A 22,312-nucleotide genomic window follows, 5' to 3' on the forward strand; every position below is an offset into this window, starting at 1 on the left:
AAGTAAATAATAACGAAAACGTCCAAATAATCTCTGAAGACATCATTGACAAAATGTTGAAAAGTTGCAGGTGCGTTACATAGGCCGAAAGGCATGACCAGGTATTCGAAATGTCCATATCTGGTACGAAACGCAGTCTTCCATTCATCCCCCTCCCTTATTCTGACCAAATTGTAGGCCCCCCTAAGGTCGAGCTTTGAGAAGATTGTTGCCTCTCTAAGTCGTTGAAAAAGTTCTGGGATTAAGGGCAAAGGATACCGGTTTTTAACAGTTATATTATTCAGATTGCGGTAATCGATGCAAGGTCTTAGAGTGTGATCCTTTTTTTCCACAAAGAAAATCCCTGCTCCGGCTGGGGAAGTTGAAGTACGAATGAAGCCTTTGGTTAGGTTCTCTTCCAGATAGTCACGTAGCACCTTCAGTTCAGGTTCCGCTAGTGGGTAGATGCGCCCGAAAGGTATTTGTGATCCCGGAAGAAGGTCAATAGGGCAATCGTACTTCCGATGTGGAGGCAATGAATCGGCTCCTTTCTTATCAAATACGTCGAGGAAGTCGTAATACTCAGAGGGTAAACCAGGAAATCTTTCAAACGGTTTTTCAAAAGCTACACAGCACAATTTCTGACAAGCAGAAGGGGGAGATGAAAGGCAATTGGTACGGCAAAAATGAGACAAAAATGTAATCTTGCCTCTTTCCCATTCCACTATAGGGTTGTGTTTGCGTAGCCAGGGTAGGCCGATAATAATAGGCGACAGAGGAGAAGCCACCACATCAAAACTTAGCATTTCAGAGTGGATTTTATTCATACACACACGTAGGGGAATGGACTCTTTTAGAATGGGACCAGAACTAATTGGTGAACCATCAGCAACTCTGATAAGGAGAGGAAGTGACTTGGTCAGTAGGGGAATCTTGTGACAGTCCGCAACTTTAGAGTCCAAAAAACAACCGCTAGCTCCGGAGTCCAGGATGGCCGGAAGCACCAGGACCTTGTCTTCCCACTGTAGAGAGAGAGAAAAAGTGAGCAGTGGGGAAAAATGAAGCTTGGGTACGGTGGTACTTAGTGAAGGGACCTTACGAGGAGGAGAGGGACGAGTTGGGCACGTGCTGAGTAGGTGACCAGATAGTCCACAGTAAAGGCACAGGTTGAGTCTCCTACGCCGAATACGTTCCTCGGAGGACAGTGAAGGTCGAAGTGAGCCCAACTGCATGGGTTCCGGCTCAGGGGAAGTGGTGACTTCAGGATCAACCCGAATCGGAGGGGAAGCTTTAGGCAATACCCAGGAAGCGGGGAATGAGCTAGCTTTCTCCAGCCTTCTCTCTCTAAGGCGTTGATCAATTTGAATGGATAACTGGATGAGCTCCTCCAAGGAGTCAGGCACTCCTACCCTTGCCAGTTCGTCCTTAAGAGTAGCGGAAAGACCAAGGCGGAATTGATGTTTGAGAGCCGCTTGGTTCCAGTCTGTATCTGCCGCAAATTTTCGAAAGTTCATAGTGAAGTCCTCTACAGGACGGGTACCCTGTCGAAGATTTCTCAAGGCAGCTTCGGCTGTAGCTACACGATGAGGATCATCATACAGCACCGCCATGGCTTGAAAGAACGCGTCCACTGTGAGGAGGCATGCATTCTGTTGCTCCATCAACCGGAAAGCCCACGACTGCGGTTGTCCCCGTAAGAGAGACATGACCACTCCCACCTTAACTTGTTCAGTAGAGTAGGTCTGTGGTTGGAGCATAAACAAAAGTTTGCAGGCATTCACAAAGGTTCTAAAGGTGCTGCGATCTCCAGAAAACTTGTCAGGGAGTGGGATCTTGGGCTCAGGAGCCGGTAAACTGGCTGTGGCACCCACCAAAGGTGGAGGTGAGGCCATGGGAGCAGGAGGCGGGGCAGGATACTGGATAGCCTGTAGCTGTTCCTGTACTTCATTGTAGTCCGCTCGGAGTTCTCTCACAGCATGAGCGAGGGCTGCAATCTGTTGCGTGAGGGCCGTAAGAGGAGATGCATCTTCCTCTTGATCCATGGCTCGGTTATACTGTCAAGCCAAGCTGGTCCGACGGGTAATGTCACCCACAAGCACCTCGCACTAGGCTGGAGGCTTAACCTGGAGATGGGACAGGAAGCACAGCAGTGGAGAGAGGCTGGAAGGCCGAACAGCGAAGTACCAGAGGAGTAAACAGAAGGGTAGTCAAACGGATCCGGGTCAAGGGCAGGCTGCAGAGGTTCAAGACGAGGTAACAGGCGTAAGGTCAAATTCACAGAAAAGTTCAGAAGTAACAAACGCTAGGCACACCGAAATGATAACCGAGCACTGATGGGCTGTTGCAAGGGCTATTTAAGGCGTCCCGCGACGTGACGCGGCGTCATGACGCCGGCGCGCGCGCGTAGCGACGCGGGCGTCAAATCGCGCGCACGTTGCGTTAGTCGCGCGCGCGTAATGACGCGGGCGTCAAACCGCGCGCGCGTCGCGCACGCGCTCCGCGCACGCCGCTTGCGTGAGTGCGTCAAACACGCCGCTGTTGCGCGCCGGGACGCAAGGCGGCTCGTGCGCTCCCGCCGTACGCTAGAACCCGGGACTCGGCGCTGGTGAGTAACCTTACAATGGAAGGGTACTCCCACAGCTACTTTCCTCTGAGCCAAACTGCTCGTGCTTTCTTCCCTCACTATCTCACTTTCCTAGAAAGTGCTCCACAAAACTTACTATCTAACTGGTCCTCATTCACGGGGTCCCTGTCCCCGACTTCAGCAGAGTGGATGACCACACTCTGCGGCACATGGCTTACTGGGACCTAGTCCTGGTCCCAGGCTTAGTGGTCCTTCCCCTGAAAACACAGGCAGCCAAAGAGGCAGACCAACCCCCCTGCTAAGCGCTATATCAGAGTGCCAAGGGAGTGGTCTCCCTGTTAACCAATAGTGACATAACTGTAAACTGATACATGGGTCTTTGCCCAGTAACAGCACAAAACAAGGAAGCTGCAGGGTTTAAAGCCATAGGGACTAGTTAACCCTATGGATCCCTACATAAACTTAAAAAAAATAAAATAAAATAAAAAAAAAAATAAATATATATATATATATATATATATATATATATATATATAAACATATAATATGAAATGCTAAGCAGCTCATCCATGGTTAACAGCACCAATGCATAACTGGTGAGGGGGTGTAAATACACACATCACTAACAATTTAACTAGGGAGATTAAGAATTTTCAGCAATTATACCTTACAGTTAGAGGCATATTTATCAATTTTCTAATTTGTTTAAATTCATAATTTTTAATGTATTGAAAAGCTTCTACATGACCTTGCAAGCTTTTAGATGCTGAGGTTTTCCTTTTTTGCTTAATAAATATCAAAAATTCAAATTTTTAATCATTTCAGTTCACAATTGTTAATGCAAAAAACCTCAAATTGTGGGGAAAAAATAAGACCGTTGATAAATTTGCCCCCTAGGGTCCCAGGTTCTTCTTACTTATTCTGGATATTTTCTGTCTCATGTAGTGCCAATACAGTTTGCTATCCTGAAGCTAGATAGGGAATATAAACTAAAAGCAAACAAAATTATTTATTTTTCCAAGTTGGCCTTGCATGCATGCACACATAGGGGTCTGTTTATCAAAATGTGTAACATGGATCAAAAACGCCCACATTTGTGATTGCCAGACATGGCTGTGTAAACAAATGGCTTATTAAGCTGTTTATTCATTTTTGGCTTAAAAAATACATCAGAAAAATGATTATCCATTGCTGTTTTTTACACCAATTTTTTACTGGGAATGAACTGAATCCCAGATTTGGTGTGGAATTTGGCTGAATCCAAGCCTTTTTTTTTTAGCAAGATTCAATATTTGGCACATTCCTATTTTCTACTGCTAAAATTTACTTGCAGTCTGAATTTCTCCCATTGACTTGAATAGATTATGCCGTTAAAATAATTAAGTAAAATAACGGCATTAAATTCATATTGTGTAAAAGAAGCACACATCTTTTCTGGTGTTAAAGATTTTAAACAGCCTGGTATATATGCCCCATAGTATTTTATATTGTAGCTCATGAAACTCTGCTGCAAGAATATTCCAAGAATTGTCTCAGATCACTTGCTATTATAGTTAATGATAATGCCTGGGCTTACAGAATCAGTTATTGATTGAAGCAGTAAAGATGCCCTAGAGCAAACGCTGCACCATTGAGCCAATGCAGTGTCAATCTGACAGGAAAATTAAACTGCCCCATTAATATCTGGATGATTTTCAGCCAGGTGAGGTGGGCCCAACGGAGGGCCCGGTACACAGAAAGAAAACAAGATGAATTGGCCTAGTGCCAAACGATCGGATTACAATGATTGGGATATGAGCTGTCAGAGCGCAGGTCCCATAAATGAGCCAATGTGGTCTTCGATCCAATGAAAATATTGGTCAGGTAGGCCCGTCAGAGGGCCCAAAAATAAGCTGCCAAATTGGTCTGAAGGGCCCACATCTGCATCTAAATTTGCCCGGGTATGGCCACTTTACTTTCTTTTCTGATAGTATCAATTGCTGCCTGCTCTTTTCCTGTTGTACTCTATGGTATCTCCAAATGTACCCTATATATTACAGTTGATCCCTGCTTATATGTGGAATCAATCCTTCAATATCATCTCAATGGATATTACAAATATTTGTATTTTCCATTTGCAGCCCAATTTAGACCCCAGTCTCGGTTTAGCAGGCTTGAACATTCTCTTTGCTTATACTGCACTTGTAATCCCCCATAATAATAATAGTAATAGTAGAGCTAAAAATTCTCAACGGCTATACAGAGTCACCTTGATTTTTATGCTGCAACTTTTCTTGTCATTTGCTTGAGAAAATAATAAAGACTCCTGAGGTTTCAGTCACAAACAAAAAATCAGCCACAGATGAAGATAAGTGATGCACATGGAAGGAGCATTACACTGTCAAGTGATTTTTATTCATAGCTCTTTCTCAGAGAGAGAGAGGGACATTTAATGACTAGAGTAATGCTGTGTATATAACTGAATGTGTTGCTTTTCTGTGACACAAGGAAGTAAATCTTAAACTAGCTCAGACGTCTTATTGATTCACAACCAAATCCATCATCTTGTTTTGTAACCGTTTTTCCCAGTTTGTTCTGGGATGTGCTTATTATTTCAGGCTACACTGTACATGACATTAGTGATGGTTTGTGGCCACTTACAACAGACTAATAGGTAAATTTAGAAGGTTTTATTTCTGCCATAGGACCAAGGACGTAGGGAATCCTCTACTTTAGGTTTGTTGTTGGAAGCTGTTTGAAAAATGCAAGGGATGACAGGGAAGTGATTTGAGGTGGAAATTACAGAGGAAGACCAAAATAAATGGCGTACATGAGACAGACTATAGATCTCTGTAGCTTTAAGGCTTGCAGTGGCCATAAGACTTGACATAGAGAAGAACTGGATAATGTTGCTAATTATTACCCATACTTGCATCCTGCCCTCCTGCAGAATCCTATATCCAACTGATGCTGAAGTGTGATTGCTATCCAGTGTCTGAGTTTTACCCTATTGGGCTTTGGTGTTTATGCTTGAGACTATAAAGTCCTGGTATAGCTCACCACCTGCGCCATTCATTCTGGGCACTCCTAAGTTTCTATATTCATGTGAATAAGGAGCTGCCCAACTTTTTCTTATTAAAATAACTAGATAAATGCATTGAGAAACAGTGCACCCCTAGCCAATTGTTCAAGGAATTTGTTGATTACTTGCTTGGAAAGCAATGACTTTTCAGCCCATCTCCCCTCAGACAGTGCGGTACTCTTGTTTTATTCAGCAGCAAAATCTAAATACGTTTTTATTGCTTCCAGCACACATAATTGATCAGTATAATGTCTTTTTAAGCCTAATAAGGCTTGAGGTTTCTAAATTATTTCCTCCTTCAAAACAGCCTCTAAAAAGTGCATTGTCACAGTAAAGTCATTAGGATCTTGTCTGTGTTTATGCAGTTGGCCATAATTGGTTGCCCAATGAGCATTGCGTTTACACTTTACAAACATTCCAGTTTTAATTACAGGAACCCACTAGCGCTGGCTTGGAGAAATGGTGTTTTTTTTTTTCTTTTTGCTCCATTATATTGTCATCAGATGACAAAAAGCCATTACTGGGAGAACAACAAATGCTATATTATAGTCTGTGCAGTAACATCTGCATATTTTGGCCAAATGTAAATATATATATATATATATATATATATATATATATATATATATTATATATGTTATACAGATCCATTAGCCCTTTATCTAATAAAATGTAATTTATTTTTTTATCCTGTGCTGAGCATTTCCTATGAATTGAACTTTTACACGTGGACTTTTTTTTTTTTAACATGACTGCCTATAGTCCTTTATCTGTGTGTGTGTGTATATATATATCATACCCAACTGTCCTGATTTCCCTCTTTTGACAGCTCAGTCCGCAGTCCCGAATCTTACTGTAAAGTCCCTCATTTCCCTTTGATCTCCTGCACTGAAGCTAAAAAAAGATACAAATTTAATTAAAAGTAGCTTTTGGCAGAGAGCCCAGAAATCTTAACCAGCGTCACCTGCACTTAGAAACATTGTTTCTCACTTTAAATTGGGCTTTTGGCAGAGAGCCCAGAAAGGTAACACCCCCCCTCCCCGCACTGAGATACAATTGTAACTAATAAGCTAAACAGGTCTCTTAGGGTAACTGATAATTGCAGCTTAAAGAACAATTTCACCTTTTTCAGCAAAATATTAGTATTAGTATTGTTCCTGGATAATTGCATTCCATAACGGATTTCTGGTTGGTTGCAAGCTGTAAGAACTATGTAGGTGTATAAAGTACTTAAAGGAGAAGAAAATGTAACAACTAAGTAAGCTTTAGCAGAAAGGTCTATGTAAATACAGCCATAAGCACTCACAGAAACGCTGCACTGAGTCCTCTATCAAAAGAAACATAGGATTTATTGTCTTCTTTTGGGTATGCATGTACTATGGTATCTTCCTTTTTCAGAAAAATCCTTCATTCCTGGGCCAGAGTTTGCATCAAAAGAAACAGGATTTCTTGTCTTTTTTGTGTACACATGTTCTTCGGTACCAGACTTCCTCTCAGAAAAATCCTTAATTTCCAGCAGGAGTCTGCACAGCCAGGCCTGAATTTGCAGTGCTGGGGCCCTAGGCCCCCGTCTCCTTGGTCACTGCCGCCCCCTCCTGTTCATGCATGCGCACACTTCTGTAGTTGGGTCCAGTGCATGGGGCATTAAAAACTATTAGGCCTCCCATGCTTCCCCAGTGCTTCAGACCCAATTTAGAAGCAGCAGCTGAGCGGCATGCCCGAGCCTTTGTGGCCTTGTCACAAATCTGGACCTGTGCGCAGCTTTCTCCTCTCTCCCTCCCATAAGAATGCATAAGAATTCACTCCCCCTCCCATGTGTGATCAATGTACCAGCAGCAGGAAGCTACTGGACTGTGGAGACGTATTCCCTCCTTTTCTACCTTACCCCCCGATGTACTCATCTGGCAAAAAGGACACACAGACACAGTTATTATTATAGGATATATCATTGATATTCCTTTCCATGCATTTCACCTTTGTTTTATAATCGGATGCCCGCCTTTGAGAACGCAGTGGGCATGTGGAAGACATCAAATAACACCATAGATTAAATGGCCAAGGACCATCACTCGCCATATGCTGTGACAAAATATTAACACATTTTTTAACAATAAGAATAAACAGTGCTTTACTGAAATTTATATATGTTGTTGACAGAACTTAAATTTTATAAGGTAAATATGCCTGAAACAGGGAGGGCAGGAGGGCGATTCGGCTGAGGACACACTGGCAGAAGGAGGAAGTGGCGATGCAGGAAGAGGAGGGGTGAGCAAGGGCTGCCTTTTCGCTGGAACTGAGCTTGGATGGGTTAACCCTTTTATGCACGTGGGGAATTAAATAGTTATTTTGCTCCACAGTCTCTATGCACTCTTATTACGCATGTCAGCGCTTTCCAAGACCAAGCTAAATGGCAGCTGCTATCTTAAACAAATGGAGAGATTTTCTAGGGCTCTTTACTCAGATATGGTAAAGCTTTCTACAGAATAAATATAGTGTTCTAGGTGGCACTAATGTTTCTAATCTATTGGCAGTAAAATGCCAAAATGACTAAATTGAGATTTTGAGTAAATTGAGATGTGGTATATAGATTTTTACGTAGAAGCCAACCAATAGGTTTCAGTGTCTATAGCGTGAGTTTAAATATTTTGACCAACACATTTCCCAGCGACAGAGTAAGCGATCATGGCTATGCGCCACATTGGTAGTTTTGATCAATTTCTGAAATATGGTTTGAGATGTGCACCTTTAACTGAATGTTTTGCAAGCTTTAATCATTGTTGTGTCCATATCTGTGAACAATTTAAGACAACTGGTCTTAGGTTATGGCAGAGCCTAATAATGTTTCACTTTGGGTTGTGTTCTTCTGAGGTCTCCTAAACAAGCTGGGAGACCCGAAGGAAGAGAACATTTTGGCCTCACATTTATATCCTTTTTTCAACAATATAACGCGCATTTTGATGTTCTGATTATATGCTTGTATTTTTCCTTCCCTTTGTTTTTCCTGTTCCCTTCCTTTTATTTACTGTAGTAAAGTTTAACTTAACCAGACAATTATATTGCTGTAACTGCAATTATCTTAATGTAACTTACAACTTACAAGTAGATCCAACGTGATGAACCATGCAACTTGCCATTTATGGGTACTAATGTTTTAATATAATTTTTAAATTATTCAAAACTTCATACTATTTCTCTGGAAATTCTGGAAAATGACATTTCCTATATTGTTGTAGCAAAGAAGTGAAACCAGCTAAACTACAATAATACTTGGCAGGCAACAGGTTACCCTCGCTTTTATTACTAGTATTAGTAATACTTTCTATTGACATGGCATCTCTCTCCTCCTGGCCTGTGATTGCCATTGCTGATATTCAATGTAAAGAGTCATGTTCTCCTCCTTGCTTTTGTCTTGTGTACAGTGCATCTGGTGGATATCTGGAACATTATAGAAGCGCTACGGGAAAATTCACTAAACAACGTGGACCCAAATGTGGAACTGAATGTGGCTCGCTTGGAAGCGGTGCTCTCAACAGTTTTTTTCCAGCTAAACAAGCGGATGCCAACCACTCACCAGATCAATGTAGAACAATCAATCAGCCTAATGTTAAACTTCCTTCTCACTGCTTATGATTCGTGAGTTTTATTTTCTCATTCGCTTTGTAATCAGTTTAATCCAGTTTGGGGAAGAGATTTTAAAGGTTAAAGGAGAAGAAAAGGTAAAAACTAGTAAAAAGTAAGCTTTATCAGAAAGATCTATGTAAATACAGCCATAAGCACAGAAAAGCTGCACTGAGTCCTCTATCAAAAGAATCACAGGATTTCTTGTCTCTCAGAGTCAGGCAGTTCTCTCCTCTCTCCCCTCTCCTGCTCCCTTCTCCTGTAAGAATTCATAAAACACCCTCCCCCCCCACTCTTAGGAATGTGTGATTTGACTTTCCAAGGGCTAGAGCTGCAAGCAAGAAGCTTCTTAAAATGGCAGCTGCTATCTTAAACAAATGAATGGAGCTTCTAGGGCTCTTTACTCAGGTATGGTAATGCTTTCTGCAGAATAAATATAGTGTTCTAGGTGGCACTAATGTGGCGAATCTATTGCCAGTAAAATGCCAAAATGCCTTACCTTCTCCTTTAAATAGCTCATAGTGTTGAGGGTGTGTTCTTGGCCTTTATGCAGAAAAGCTCACTATGGTTATGCAGTTCATCCTAATGACCATAAAGTCCTTATTCCCTTTCTTTGGAATTTTAGCACAATTCTTGACATTTACTTTACTGGAAATAAAATGTATAATTTCTCCTTTTAATGTAATATAAGAACATAATGGGTAACTTGAACATTACATGATTATAAGTCTAATATTTATCATCAGAAATGTGCATCAGAGACAAGGTCCCATTTAATCCAAGTTAATAAAAAAAACAACTTTTGTGAGATCATCATATTAGTGTGTAGTCCATGATTGGAGCTTAAATCATTAGCAGAGAAGGAAAGATGGAGGCATACATTTTATCTTGCCTGTGTAAAGGGAACTTACGCTTATAAAGAATGCAACATGAAGATGCAGTGTGACAATCCACTCTCTGAACTTGATAAATGGCCCATAAATACAGAAGCTACATGACTTGGCAGTATTTTTAGAGCTTGTTTTTGGATTTATTTCCACTAGAGCCGCAGGTCAACTGATCTTATGAGATAATTTTTCTCGGTGGGAATAATAAACAGTTTGTATTTGAGGTTAAAGCTAAATCACCTTTCTGAGCGCCTTGGTGGGATGTCCTTTAGATATGTTTTGCAAGCAATTTACTGCCTTAATACTGTTTTCCAGACAGACAAAGATTGATTTCTGTTTACAGGGAAGGGCATGGTAAGATTACAGTTTTCGCAGTCAAAATGGCTCTAGCAACTTTATGTGGAGGAAAAATTATGGACAAATTAAGATGTAAGTTACGTATTTCATATTTTCGCTCTAGCATTGCTTGTACAGGGACTTGCTGGAGGGGACAATTCATGGCTTATTCATATATAGTACTATATATATGTATGGATATGTATGGATGTTTGTGAATCTTCTTTTTTTTTTTTAATTAAAATGTTGAGTTTTTGCCATATTGTATTAACATCAGCACAATTTTATCAGACTCGCCTTTAAAGGGGGTCTCCACCCTTCAATATTTATTTGCACAGTAAAAGAAGGTATAATTATAAGCAACTTTCCACAATGGATATTACAGTTATTTGTACTTGTTAGTGCTACTGAAAGTAATATCTTTCTGCCTGCTTTAATTGTTTGAATTCTTGGTTCTGACTCCTGCAACAGTGTATCAGAAGCCAGCTGGCAGGCCTGGAGGAGAGCCAATTTTGCTGCATTGTTTCAAGAGTTAAAATAATAGAATAGAAAGGGATTAACTAATTTTGTTTTCAGTTGCAGTTCCATGTTTAGATAACTTTAAAACCATTAAAAATGTTAGTGTATGTTAGCTGGAAATTTGCTTATAATTAAGCAAAAATCTTTGGATCCTATTTGAAGTAATTTTATAGTCATTCATGAAATGGTAATGGCCAAATAATCTGCACAAGGACAAAAAACTGAAAAATTTGCCTCACGGTCATCAGAACTGGCATGGATAAGGCTTTATTGCCCAGCAGGAATTCTTCTCTCCCACGTGCAATGAAGCACCTGACAATATTTTCTTCTTCACTTTGTTCCTTTAAACAACACAAAAATCTTGACCTAGAATGGAAGAACTAACATTAAGAATACATGTATCCTCTGTATATATTCCTTGCTAAGAATTGTTTTTTGAAATCACTTGAGTTACATAAGGAAATGAACTATAGGCTCTACTCACATGAGCTTACAATGTGAAGTAATTAGTAGAACAAAGGAAAGACATGTGAGGAATGATTAAAGCTGAGTACATGAAGTCTGTTTAGATTAAAGTAGAACTAAAGCTTAACTAAAGAAGTAGGCTAGAAATGTTGCACATTATGTTTTCTGTACCTGCTTTTGTACCGGCCCAAGGCACCCACAGCCCTTTAGCAGGGAAGATCTGTGCCCCCAAAGATGCCCCAGTAGCTCCCCATTTTCTTTTCTGCTAAATCACTGCACATGCTCTGTGCTGCTGTCACTTACCTGAGCTTAGGGACCGACACACAATATACTGTATATACAATACAAATTTCAGTGTGATGACCCCTAAGCTTCTCAACAGCTGCCTAGAGCGCTCTTAACATGTGCAGTGTCACTGACACTCACAACAAAATCCAAGATGGGGAGCTTTGAATGCCTGGACCAGTACTACTATTGAGATGCTGGCCTTTAGGTTGATACAGTAAGTTCGGTATATAAAATATGGCCAGATTTAGTTCTCCTCACTCTGACAATAGTCAGTGCCTAGGTCCATCAAGTGATTGTTTTAAAAAAGTCTAAAGTCATTTAGTGTATCTGAGTTAATCATGCCAAACTTGTACTATAAACCTAGTTAACTGCTACAAACTCAAGTAAGACACTGATATTCTGTCTAACTGACTGTATGCTGATTCTTATCCTCTTTTAGATATTTACTCCATGATATCTGATACAAATGGTATGATGGTATATGGGCGCTATGATCAATTTCTAAGAGAGGTGCTTAAATTACCCACTGCAATTTTTGAGGGCCCTTCATTTGGTTACACAGAGCAAGCTGCCAGGTCGTGTTTTTCACAGCAGGTAAGGATGAATTAAATGAATTCTTGTTAAATTTACTTTTTACACTTTTATTGAAAGTTGTATTTTTTTTTACCTCGTGTCTGTTTTTGACCTTAGATCTTGGTAGTAGCCACACTGCTTAAACAAGAGGCTATGGGACAATAATGTAGTAGTGTAACATAACACAAAACCAAGGATATCATATTTATTGGATTATTTGTGATTCAAATCCATTTTGTTTTATAAAATGTTGATCTACTGTGGCAGTGCTGCACTGTCTTTGTTAATATATTTGTAAAGCAGCAGCATATTTTGCAGCTTTGCAGCAAGTATTGTGCAATAAGGAAAGGTATGTACACATCATAACACGCAATTTGCAAAAAAATATAAACCAATAATTGAAGTAAAATTTGGTAAACATAAATATAGTTTCAAACCAAACATCTTTATATAAAAGGTGAAAGGTTTGTAGATCCCAACAGAATCCAGATGTTTCATTCCACAATCACTGACTAACTGGTTATATATACATTACTGCATTTTTGCTCAAAAGCCAGTAAGACATCATTACCCTACAATAATATGCAGCATTTGATACTTTATTATGTAGCAACCAGTTATGTGCTGCAAAAATTGATGTTCAGATGCAGAAGGGCAAGACAAAAATGAAAGTTGTGTTAAGCTATGTCAAGGCCCCATTCTCACAATTAGATATAGACAGTGATAAATGTAATACTCTAAAGTGCAATATATTATATGGGTGTTATTTTAATTCAACAGAAAAAAGTTACCTTAAACTCTTTCCTGGATACACTTATGTCTGACCCACCACCTCAGTGTCTTGTCTGGTTACCTCTTCTGCATCGACTGGCGAATGTAGAAAACGGTAAGATATTCTTTTACTGAATCTTTAGAGGATAATGTTTATATTCATACAGTGTGGCAAAACATGAAATCTTAACTGCAGTCATGGGTGTATATTCAGACTCAAACCTGTCTTTTACCCTGGATCCTTCTTTCTTGTTGCGGGTTTCCTAGTTCCCTTACAAAGCACTGCACTATAATTAATAAGCCTCCCCTCTCTCTAGACTGAACTGCAATTTCACTTTACTTAATAATTTAGCAGTAGAAGGAAATGGCTTCTGCCAGAAGAGTTATTAATGCTCTTTCATTACTCAGTTACATAATGAATCTCTATTCTGCCTTTGACCATCAACAGGTGTAAAATGGATGTATTTCTATAGCTTAAGCCAAATGCATCAGCTTTAAATCATGCATGTCTATGATACAGATTCACACTCAAACCACCCTTGGCTTATTAGCATGATGGAAATGCAAATGATGTTGTTTCTACCATTTACCTTTTATGTGCAATATACTGTATTCAGGAGTAAAAATTGCAACATATATAAGCTTGGCCCTGAAATATTCAGTCTTTTTAATAAAAACCAGGTTGTCCGGTTCAAAACCAGACAGGTGGCAACTCTACCAAGAGGCCACACACACACCCCCAGGGACCCCCGCAGCATGGACATGCTTACCGCAGGGCCCCCCCGCCGCACACACACGCCCCCCACACATAAGTTGATCGGGGGAGGCCAGCTGGGATCGAGTCTGGGCCCATTCCGACCCTGTATACTATATACTATTAGATACTTTACTCGTCTAAAAAAAGAGATTTACTTGATTAGTTAATTGAGAAAATGTTTATATTAAGTATGCTACTTGTGTCAACCATCCCTTATCTCCCCCTTACTTTACTTATTTCTTTGTACTCCTTGCACAATATTAATAATACTATTGTTATTATTTTTATAGCATCTCCTGCAACACTTTACAAAGAATAGCATGCACACATCACTAACATTCAGAGCACCAGAAATGACCAATGACAGATTTGAAAAATATTAGGTGCAATTCTGCCTGATTTGCAATGAAACACATGCGGTAGCATCTATTTTGCTGAACTGGGCGCAATTGGGGTAGGCTCAATTGCATTTGCGTCTGCAATGGGAAAAACAGTGCATTGTGGGAAAATAAAAAGGGTGATTGTACTCAAAATTGCACTTCGCTAACTGTACTTGAGGACTCAAACAAGCCCTTTAACAGTTTACATATACACACAAACATTTCACCAGAATACATGTACAGGGAGATAATAATGGACCCTTCTCGCAAGAGCTTAGTAGCCATACAGTATGGGTAACCAGTATGATTGCGTCCTGTTGGTAAAGATGATAATGGTGTGTAGTAGAAAATGGAAATGTAAGAGAAGAGTAAAGGGTTAGGAAGGTGGTCAAGTTTTTTGCAAACTATACAAGAATGCAAAGGATAAATGTTAGCATGCCAGAGGAGTAATTCCTGTGCACACTCTATTTCCACTCCACTACCACTGTGGCACGCAGAAGTCAATTTATCTGAGCAAGCTATGCTTCCATGGAAATAGAGTGTGCCATAGGGCAGCCATTTGCCATTCGTCTGAACAGGAAGAGGGTCTGAAATCTCAGGTCACCGGCAACCCCCCCTTGTTCTGACACGTTACTGTCTGTATGAGGACAGTTTAATAGAAATAGGTTATATGTCCAGTTTAAAATGTGACATGATAGTGAATCTTGTTTCCAACAATATTTAATCTGTGTAAAGGGAAAACAATGATAAAGCTATATGCTACATTATTAAATGGGTCATTTGCCATACAGCTCACATGCCTGTGTACCTATGATATATTGATTTTATTTATAGAATAAGGCTTTGTGGCTTAGGAGCTGTGGATACAAAAGCTTTGTATGGACTGATGAATGATAATGTCTGTATTTTTGCCCCATAGTCTTCCATCCTGTTGAGTGTTCCTATTGCCACAGTGAGAGCATGATGGGTTTTCGTTATCGCTGCCAGCAGTGTCACAATTACCAGCTCTGTCAGGATTGCTTCTGGAGGGGACATGCCAGTGGTTCCCATAGCAACCAGCACCAAATGAAAGAGTACACGTCATGGGTAAGAAAAGGTTCCCCCTGCACTTGGGCTGCACCACACAAGAGACATGCACCTAATATACTGTACCAATGTGATTGCTCTGTGAGTCAGTGCTGTGCATAATAGAGAAGTATCTTCCTTGGTGGGGGAAATAATGTCATTCTAAGCAACTTTCTGAAATAAATGAATCAAACATTTTTAGCCTTTTTAAAGTTATTCGTAAATGCAGTTAATAAGACCCCGCCACTGACAGCAGTGGTTAGTTTCTACCTTTCTACACTGCTGTTTCTGACTTTTGAAACAATTTTGCACAAGCCAGCTCTACCGCAGACTACATTCCAATTCCCACAATACCTTGCATGCTTTTTTACAGAGCTGTTAATCAAATCAGCACCTTTTAATAGTAAGTTTGCTTCTAGTCTCCTGTTCCGATTTCCCTGTCCGAATACTTTAACTCTCCTTTTTCTCTTAGAAATCACCCGCTAAGAAGTTAAGCACTGCACTTAGCAAGTCCTTAAGCTGTGCTTCCAGCCGTGAGCCTCTGCACCCCATGTTTCCTGACCAGCCTGAAAAGCCTCTTAACCTGGCTCACATTGTGTAAGTGATACTGTCTGCAATGAGAGCACTTTCCACATAGGAATATGTTGTATGTTTGGGAAATACTAAAAGCATTTGTGCAGTCCTATATATTGGCTAATACCAGCAATATGTTTTGTTTTGCCAAGGGTTTACAAGTCTTGTAAGGATGAATATGAATTGTGTTACTGTGCATTTTAGAAAAATGTAGGTATATTTTTCTTTTCTTGGGGAATTAAAATAAAATGAAGAACAAATAGTAGCTACATTGTTTACTCTACTAATGTGCATATTGAAGGCTTAATCCCTAACTAATGAGAGTTAAGCAACAGAGACCACTGAGCTTCTCTTATTGCTCTCACAAATCTAATACTGTATGTCCTATTATTATATATTTAACAAACATATTGTCTAAAGGAATATGAGTCCTGTATGTCTATGAAGATTTTAATTCATCCAGGTCACTATATACAGTATCTAATAAAATAAAATCTAAAGCAACTGGACTTATTTGAATTAATATAAATGGACCAACATTGTGATTGTATGTTGTTGACTGTAATTCCATTTGGGGTTTAAATGCTGGGAAATTCCCTACCACCACTTGAACTAAAGAAGCTGCTCAGAAATGGGAAATGCTTTCAAAAATATTCCAGTTGCTTTAGACTTATTTCTACAGGAAACATAGCTGCCTCCTCCAATTGTGTTATTTGGTGTTTAGAAGATTGTTAGTGATCATTGCATTATATGCTTTGTCAATTTCAAACCCATAGGAGAAGTAAATGTATGCATTGAATGCAAGAATGTTTATGGCATTATGAGGGTAACATTTGTTCTGAAAAAAGCTCTCATCACATCTCAGTATTGTATGGATAGCCTGGCTTGAAAATAAATGGCACTCTATTCAGTATTGGTATTGCTAAACAGAATATTCAGATGAAGGTCAAACATATATTGAAATAGGTACATCTGTATCACTCTAAAGAGAATGGGATTATTATTGTAATTTATCTCTAATTAAAGCATTGAACACATAAGTGAGGCAAAAGGTTAGTACAGTTCAATTTATAGATGGTGCTAAAAATACATTGTAATGCACTCAGAATGCTTTTGACACCTTACAAGATTTAATAGAAAATGCTTCAGAAGGGGTCCCTATCCTGTTTTACCAGTAAGCCACATTTAAATGTAAAAAAAGGTGTGGAGCAACATAAGCACAAAAAAAGTTTCTGGGGGTGCCAAATTAGGGCTGTTATTGGCTGTTTGGTAGCTCCTATATGGACTGGTAGCCTAAAGGAGGCTGTGTCTGGCAGGGCACTTGGTTTTAATACCTCAAAAACACCAAGAATTTAAAAATAAACACCTGCTTTGAGGCCACTGGAAGCAACATTCAAGGGGTTGGTGAGCAACTTGTTGCACCCAAGTCACTGGTTGGGGATCTCTATGCTACGGAAAGCAACAGTAACCAAGGAGAAATCTTCTAACCAAAGGAGGGGGGAGATTAGTAAGTGTGGGTAGAAAGCAGCTCACTAAATGCATACACATGAGGTCTCGATTACGAGCCCAATGCAGCATGCAAAGTGCAATGAAGCAGTTTACCCAGAATTCAAGCATAATAGCAGGCGTCCACTAAGTAGCATCTGCTGAAACTTGTACATGATGCCCCAAGATAAAAGCAAAGTCTGTTTTGTACTATCATGCACAAGTTTTGGTGTATGATTTTCTCATTTGATTTGGGTGACAATGATGTCAGTTTCAGTGTGTGATGTCAGTGATACCATTAACATTAGAATGACTTGGCGCAAGACTTGTGGCTTTGTAAACAGCCTGCTAAGGGAACCCTGCAATCACCAGATTTGTTGTTCCTTTGTATCTTTGTTTGTAAAACAACATATCGGAAATATTTGTCATCCACAGAAATTTTAGAACCAAGGTGCACTGTGCTGAGCTCTCAGTTAGGATTTAGATTAAACTGTGCAGAAGAAAAGCTCCAGACCAGGCTTGTGAAGAAAAAAATGAGTAGTACCTATATGCTGCATATCATGCAAACCTTCGAAAATATGGCCTCATTTCTAGAAAGCTTGATAAAATACCTGTGGTTTTTCTGGCAAGCCTGTGGGGACAGCTCATTAATTGTTTATGACAATAGACTAGGGGGAGCATTGTTGGTGCAGCAAATGGCTGAACACATTAAAAACACTGCAAGAAAGTGAAAAGATTTCAGTATGTAGAGATAGAAATGAATTAATCATTTTTGGTTTTGGTGTTGCTGCTCTTTCAAAAGATAAAACAGCAGTGCAGTTTTTGTTGTCAAAGTGCTTAATTCAGTGCTGCAACCCCCTCATTGTTTAAAAATGTGCCACAAAGGTGGACTTTCCCCCAAGCATTCTTTGGCATGCTGACATACATATTACTCATAGTGGTAAATCTCAGCTATGCAGAAGCCCTTAAAGGATAAGTAAGTCTTTGTTTTAAAATCTCCTAAAATTACTCTAAACAGCCCCCAGAATAACATACCTTTCTCCATGCATGCAGAATAATTTTGTTTTTCTATTACAATCAACTGTTCCACTTCTTTGTCTAGCATGAAGCCCTGCCCCCTTTTGCTTTCTAAGCACTCCTTCTCAGAAGTGCCTACTGGGCATGCTCACTGCCTCTGCACCAATAAAAGTCAACCTGGAATGCGCAGGAGGCACCTATTTGAGGTCCTCATAGTCGGAGAGAGGAGGAGTGCCCAGAATGCAAAAGGGGGTGGAAATTCATGCTAGACAAGAAAGTCAGTAAAAGAGCTGCAGTTGAACTGGCTGTAATACTGATATACAAATTGGTAATAAAATACTGTATATAGGTAGGGGTCATAAGCCTTGATTTGTTTTCAAGCATCAATGCCAGAAAATGTGAGCAAGATTAAAATCTATGTTGCACTTTCTAACATAAATGGTAATAAATCTGTGCATTAAAGTTCTATGCCACAAAAAAGAACAGTCACTCAGACATAAAAAGCTGCATAATAAAAGTCCATTTCAATTTAAACATGAAAACCTAATTCTTTTTTATTAAAATGGATTAAAAAATCTCAGCCGTTCATCATTTATTGCTTGCTCTATCCCTCCTTTATGCCTCAGACACAGAGGCAGGACAGGCAATCACTTTCTTTTCAGCAGTTCCTAGACGTCACTGCACTTCTCACATTCCCCCTCCCTCCAAACGGTTTTTAATTGTGTAGCCAGTGCATGGGCAGTAGGTCCCCCATTCTGACCCATTCACAAGATTTTGGGATGATTCAAGACTTGCCTTAATAACAGTGTCCAAAGATGGCACCTGTGTTCTGGCTGATTGTGAATTCCAAGACTGAATGAAATGAGATTTATATAATTTATATAGTGTAAGTAAAGTCTATTTGGCCTGACTAACAGAATAGAAAAGAGTTTGGATTTATATCATAGGGTGATAGGCCCCATTTAACATTTGTGTATATCAAGTATATAGTCCATTTCTAAAATCAAGCAAAATAGTGATGTTCTTTTTTCCAGTAATAAATATACATTTAGGCAGAGTAGTTACTAGAGGATAAATAATATTGGTGTAATAATGCTGAGTCTCTTGTACTTGAGAAAAGGCCAGATGTAGGCCTGAAACATTGCTTTATCCAAAAGCCATGTGTATTAAATAAAGGCTTTTTTAATGGAGACAAGAAGGTGCTGTTTGCTATTTTTATACACAGAGTCTTTTGTACTGCCAATAGCTCGTTTGGCAAGGCTTACATATAAGCCTCTTAGGTCTGTTATTAAAGTGCTTAATTGTTTATGTAGAAAATATATATATTGCACAAACTTAGTTATATGTACCTATAAAATGTGTTCTTTCTGTTTTCTTATTGCTGCTAAAGTGATACTTGGTAAGTAGTATGTCCTGCTTCTGACTTCTTCCTTAGCTTCTTTAGCTTTATAACTCCACTCATTTCTGACTTCTGACCCTCCTACATTCCACATTATTCCATGCAGAACCATAGGGATAAACACACTGTCATGCACCATTCTTTTTTGTGCTCATTTCCATACCTTCTTTCTTTGTGTAATTATTAGTTGCTCATATGTAAGCTCAAATATTTTGTACTGTATGCCCCAAGGATAATTGGATATAAATGGAAAAGTTAACTTCACTCGGTGGGTTATGATACCACCTTTGGCCTTGGCAAAAAACAGACAAGGTAGAAGGACAACTTGGGGGAGGGCTGATGACATCAGGGGAGTGGAGCAGTAAAGGCATGGCGGATTGGTGACATCATCATCATGTGTCATAATATGTAGGGGCATGTTTAGGAATGTGGTGGCAGGACTGTAATAACAGAAGCAGTATTGTATAAGTTTTTGTTTGGGTTTCACAAATAGACAGATAGTTCTAAACTAAAACAGGCCCAAGAAAAACTGAACAGTTCAGTTGAAAACCAGATAGGTGGCAACCCTGCTTTTATATAGTGCATTAAGCTTTATGCAGCCTGCATTCGAGTAACTTAGGATGTTACACTGCACATCTGACATTTTGTGACAGTAGCATGGGATCAGTTCATCAAATTGTATGGTAAGGCATTCTCATGTAAAATATTGTGCCTTTAATTATGTTTTTTTCTTGTAGGCCTCCCAGACCAGTTACCAGCATGAATGACAACATCTTCTCTCACTCTGTTCCCTGCTCAGGAAGTCCATTCACAAACAAAATGTAAGTGCAAAACTATCTAATGAACATTCGCTGATAATGTATTATTTTTATTCCAGAATCTGGAGCAGTATTGACATATCTCTTCCTAAATGTCATCCTGTTATAACTGGTGAAATATTTTCCACAAAATGAAACTGACTCTTTCTAAAAACAAAACTAAGTTTAGCTATCGATAATCATACAGGCTTGAGGCATCATTACTACATGCTGCTTTTCTTTATGACATCTTTAAAGACATTTTACCTGCAAACACTTCACAGTCTGTGGGTTAGGGAACAGCAAGCAATTGAACAAGCAATTAAAAAAAAATGCATTATATGATTAAAATAAACTTAATAAGAGATTTCTAGATAATGGGTTTCTGGATATGATCCCAAACCTGTATCATCTAATCAGAGGCGGCCAAGTCAGCCGGGTGCCCTCAGCAACACAGCCGGCCACCTCTCCCCCACTGCTTCCCCCTCTCCCCCTGCATAGAGGGGGGAGCGCGGCACTCAAGACGTACAGACTTTGTGCAGGGGGGGCACAGGGAAATCCACTATGGGGGGAAGAGATCCTGGACTAGGGGTTGGCAACAGAGGTACCTGCCTAGTGCCCCCTCACTGTTGCACCCTAGGCAGGTGCATATTCTGCCTACCCCTAGTGCCCCTAGGGGTGCAAAGTGTAGAGGTGCAAAGTTTGCTACTGTTCTAGTAATACATAGCATCCAGTCAGGAGGTAGCATTTACTGATCAGCTGTTTAAAAAAAAAAGTAATTGGTTGCTGTGAGTTACTAGGACTGGTGAACATGTACAGTGAAACTTCAATTATTTATACCCTGAATTTACACCTTTTCTGTGATCCCACCAATATATAATTCATAATGCATTTCCCTGATTTTATGTTTTCCCATATTTTATATCATTTTTTTTCTGGTCCCCTGAAAAATTTAAAATGTAAAATATTTGTTAAAGAACAATGAATTATTTGTAATCATTCATTTTACTTTTAGATCTAAACTATATTTTTTTTATTATTTAAATATTAATACTTGCTTCTGCCATAACATTTTCATAACATTATGAATAGGCACTGACCAAAAACCAATATGGCATGCTACACAGCAGAAATGCTTTCTTTGGGTTATTGGGACTACACACTGAAACCCTCTGCCAGGGTACATTGGAAGTTAAAAACAGCAGTACTCCAATATTTAGTGTAAAGTTGTAATAGTTTAATTAGTCTCTCTGTAGGGCAGAGAAAAAATGAAAGAAATTGATGAAACATATTGCTCTTGGTATGGCCAACTATTGATTGGATGAGACTTGTGATTGTTCTTAAGATGGCTCACTAATATGCTATCTGTATCAGTAATAAAAAATACATTTTAAGATTCAGATCAATAAGTTTTCAATAAGTCTATGCCCATTCCCTTTATAGGCTTAACCTGCCATTACTTGTTTTTCCTTCTTTGAATATTTCAGAATGTGACTTTCTTGTTAAGTTGCTGAAGAAATGCTGAAGTTTTGTTGCAGCATTAATTTATAACATGTTCAGAGCTTGTTGAGTCAGCAATATTATATATATATATATATCATATAGGCCAGCTGATTTGTGCTCTTGTTACTGTGCTTACACTTTGGGGCTGGTAGCTTTTGACACAGCCTTCTCCCACTCATCTGAAGGAAAAATGCTTGGCAGCTTTGGTTCTGGCACTTTGCAGCCTTGTGCATTTTGGGGCTGAAAACCACTACC

The 22,312-nt window shown here is 39.5% G+C and overlaps 1 protein-coding gene across 20 annotated transcripts in view; it reads left to right on the forward strand.

Annotated features, from left to right (window-relative positions):
• dtna (dystrobrevin alpha) overlaps positions 1 to 22,312 on the forward strand; it is a 151,028-nt gene that overhangs the window by 92,298 nt on the left and 36,418 nt on the right. For 11 of the 20 annotated variants that reach the window (XM_031903441.1, NM_001078892.1, XM_031903442.1 and 8 more), the window contains 8 exon segments: positions 9,044 to 9,257; positions 10,473 to 10,558; positions 12,177 to 12,331; positions 13,091 to 13,196; positions 15,138 to 15,304; positions 15,756 to 15,880; positions 19,749 to 19,757; positions 20,495 to 20,578. In XM_031903441.1, coding sequence (XP_031759301.1) covers positions 9,044 to 9,257; positions 10,473 to 10,558; positions 12,177 to 12,331; positions 13,091 to 13,196; positions 15,138 to 15,304; positions 15,756 to 15,880; positions 19,749 to 19,757; positions 20,495 to 20,578 — 946 coding nt within the window. 20 annotated transcript variants of the gene reach the window in all.

Source organism: Xenopus tropicalis, chromosome 6, assembly GCF_000004195.4.
Source record: "Xenopus tropicalis strain Nigerian chromosome 6, UCB_Xtro_10.0, whole genome shotgun sequence".
Classification (NCBI taxonomy): Eukaryota; Metazoa; Chordata; class Amphibia; order Anura; family Pipidae; genus Xenopus; species Xenopus tropicalis.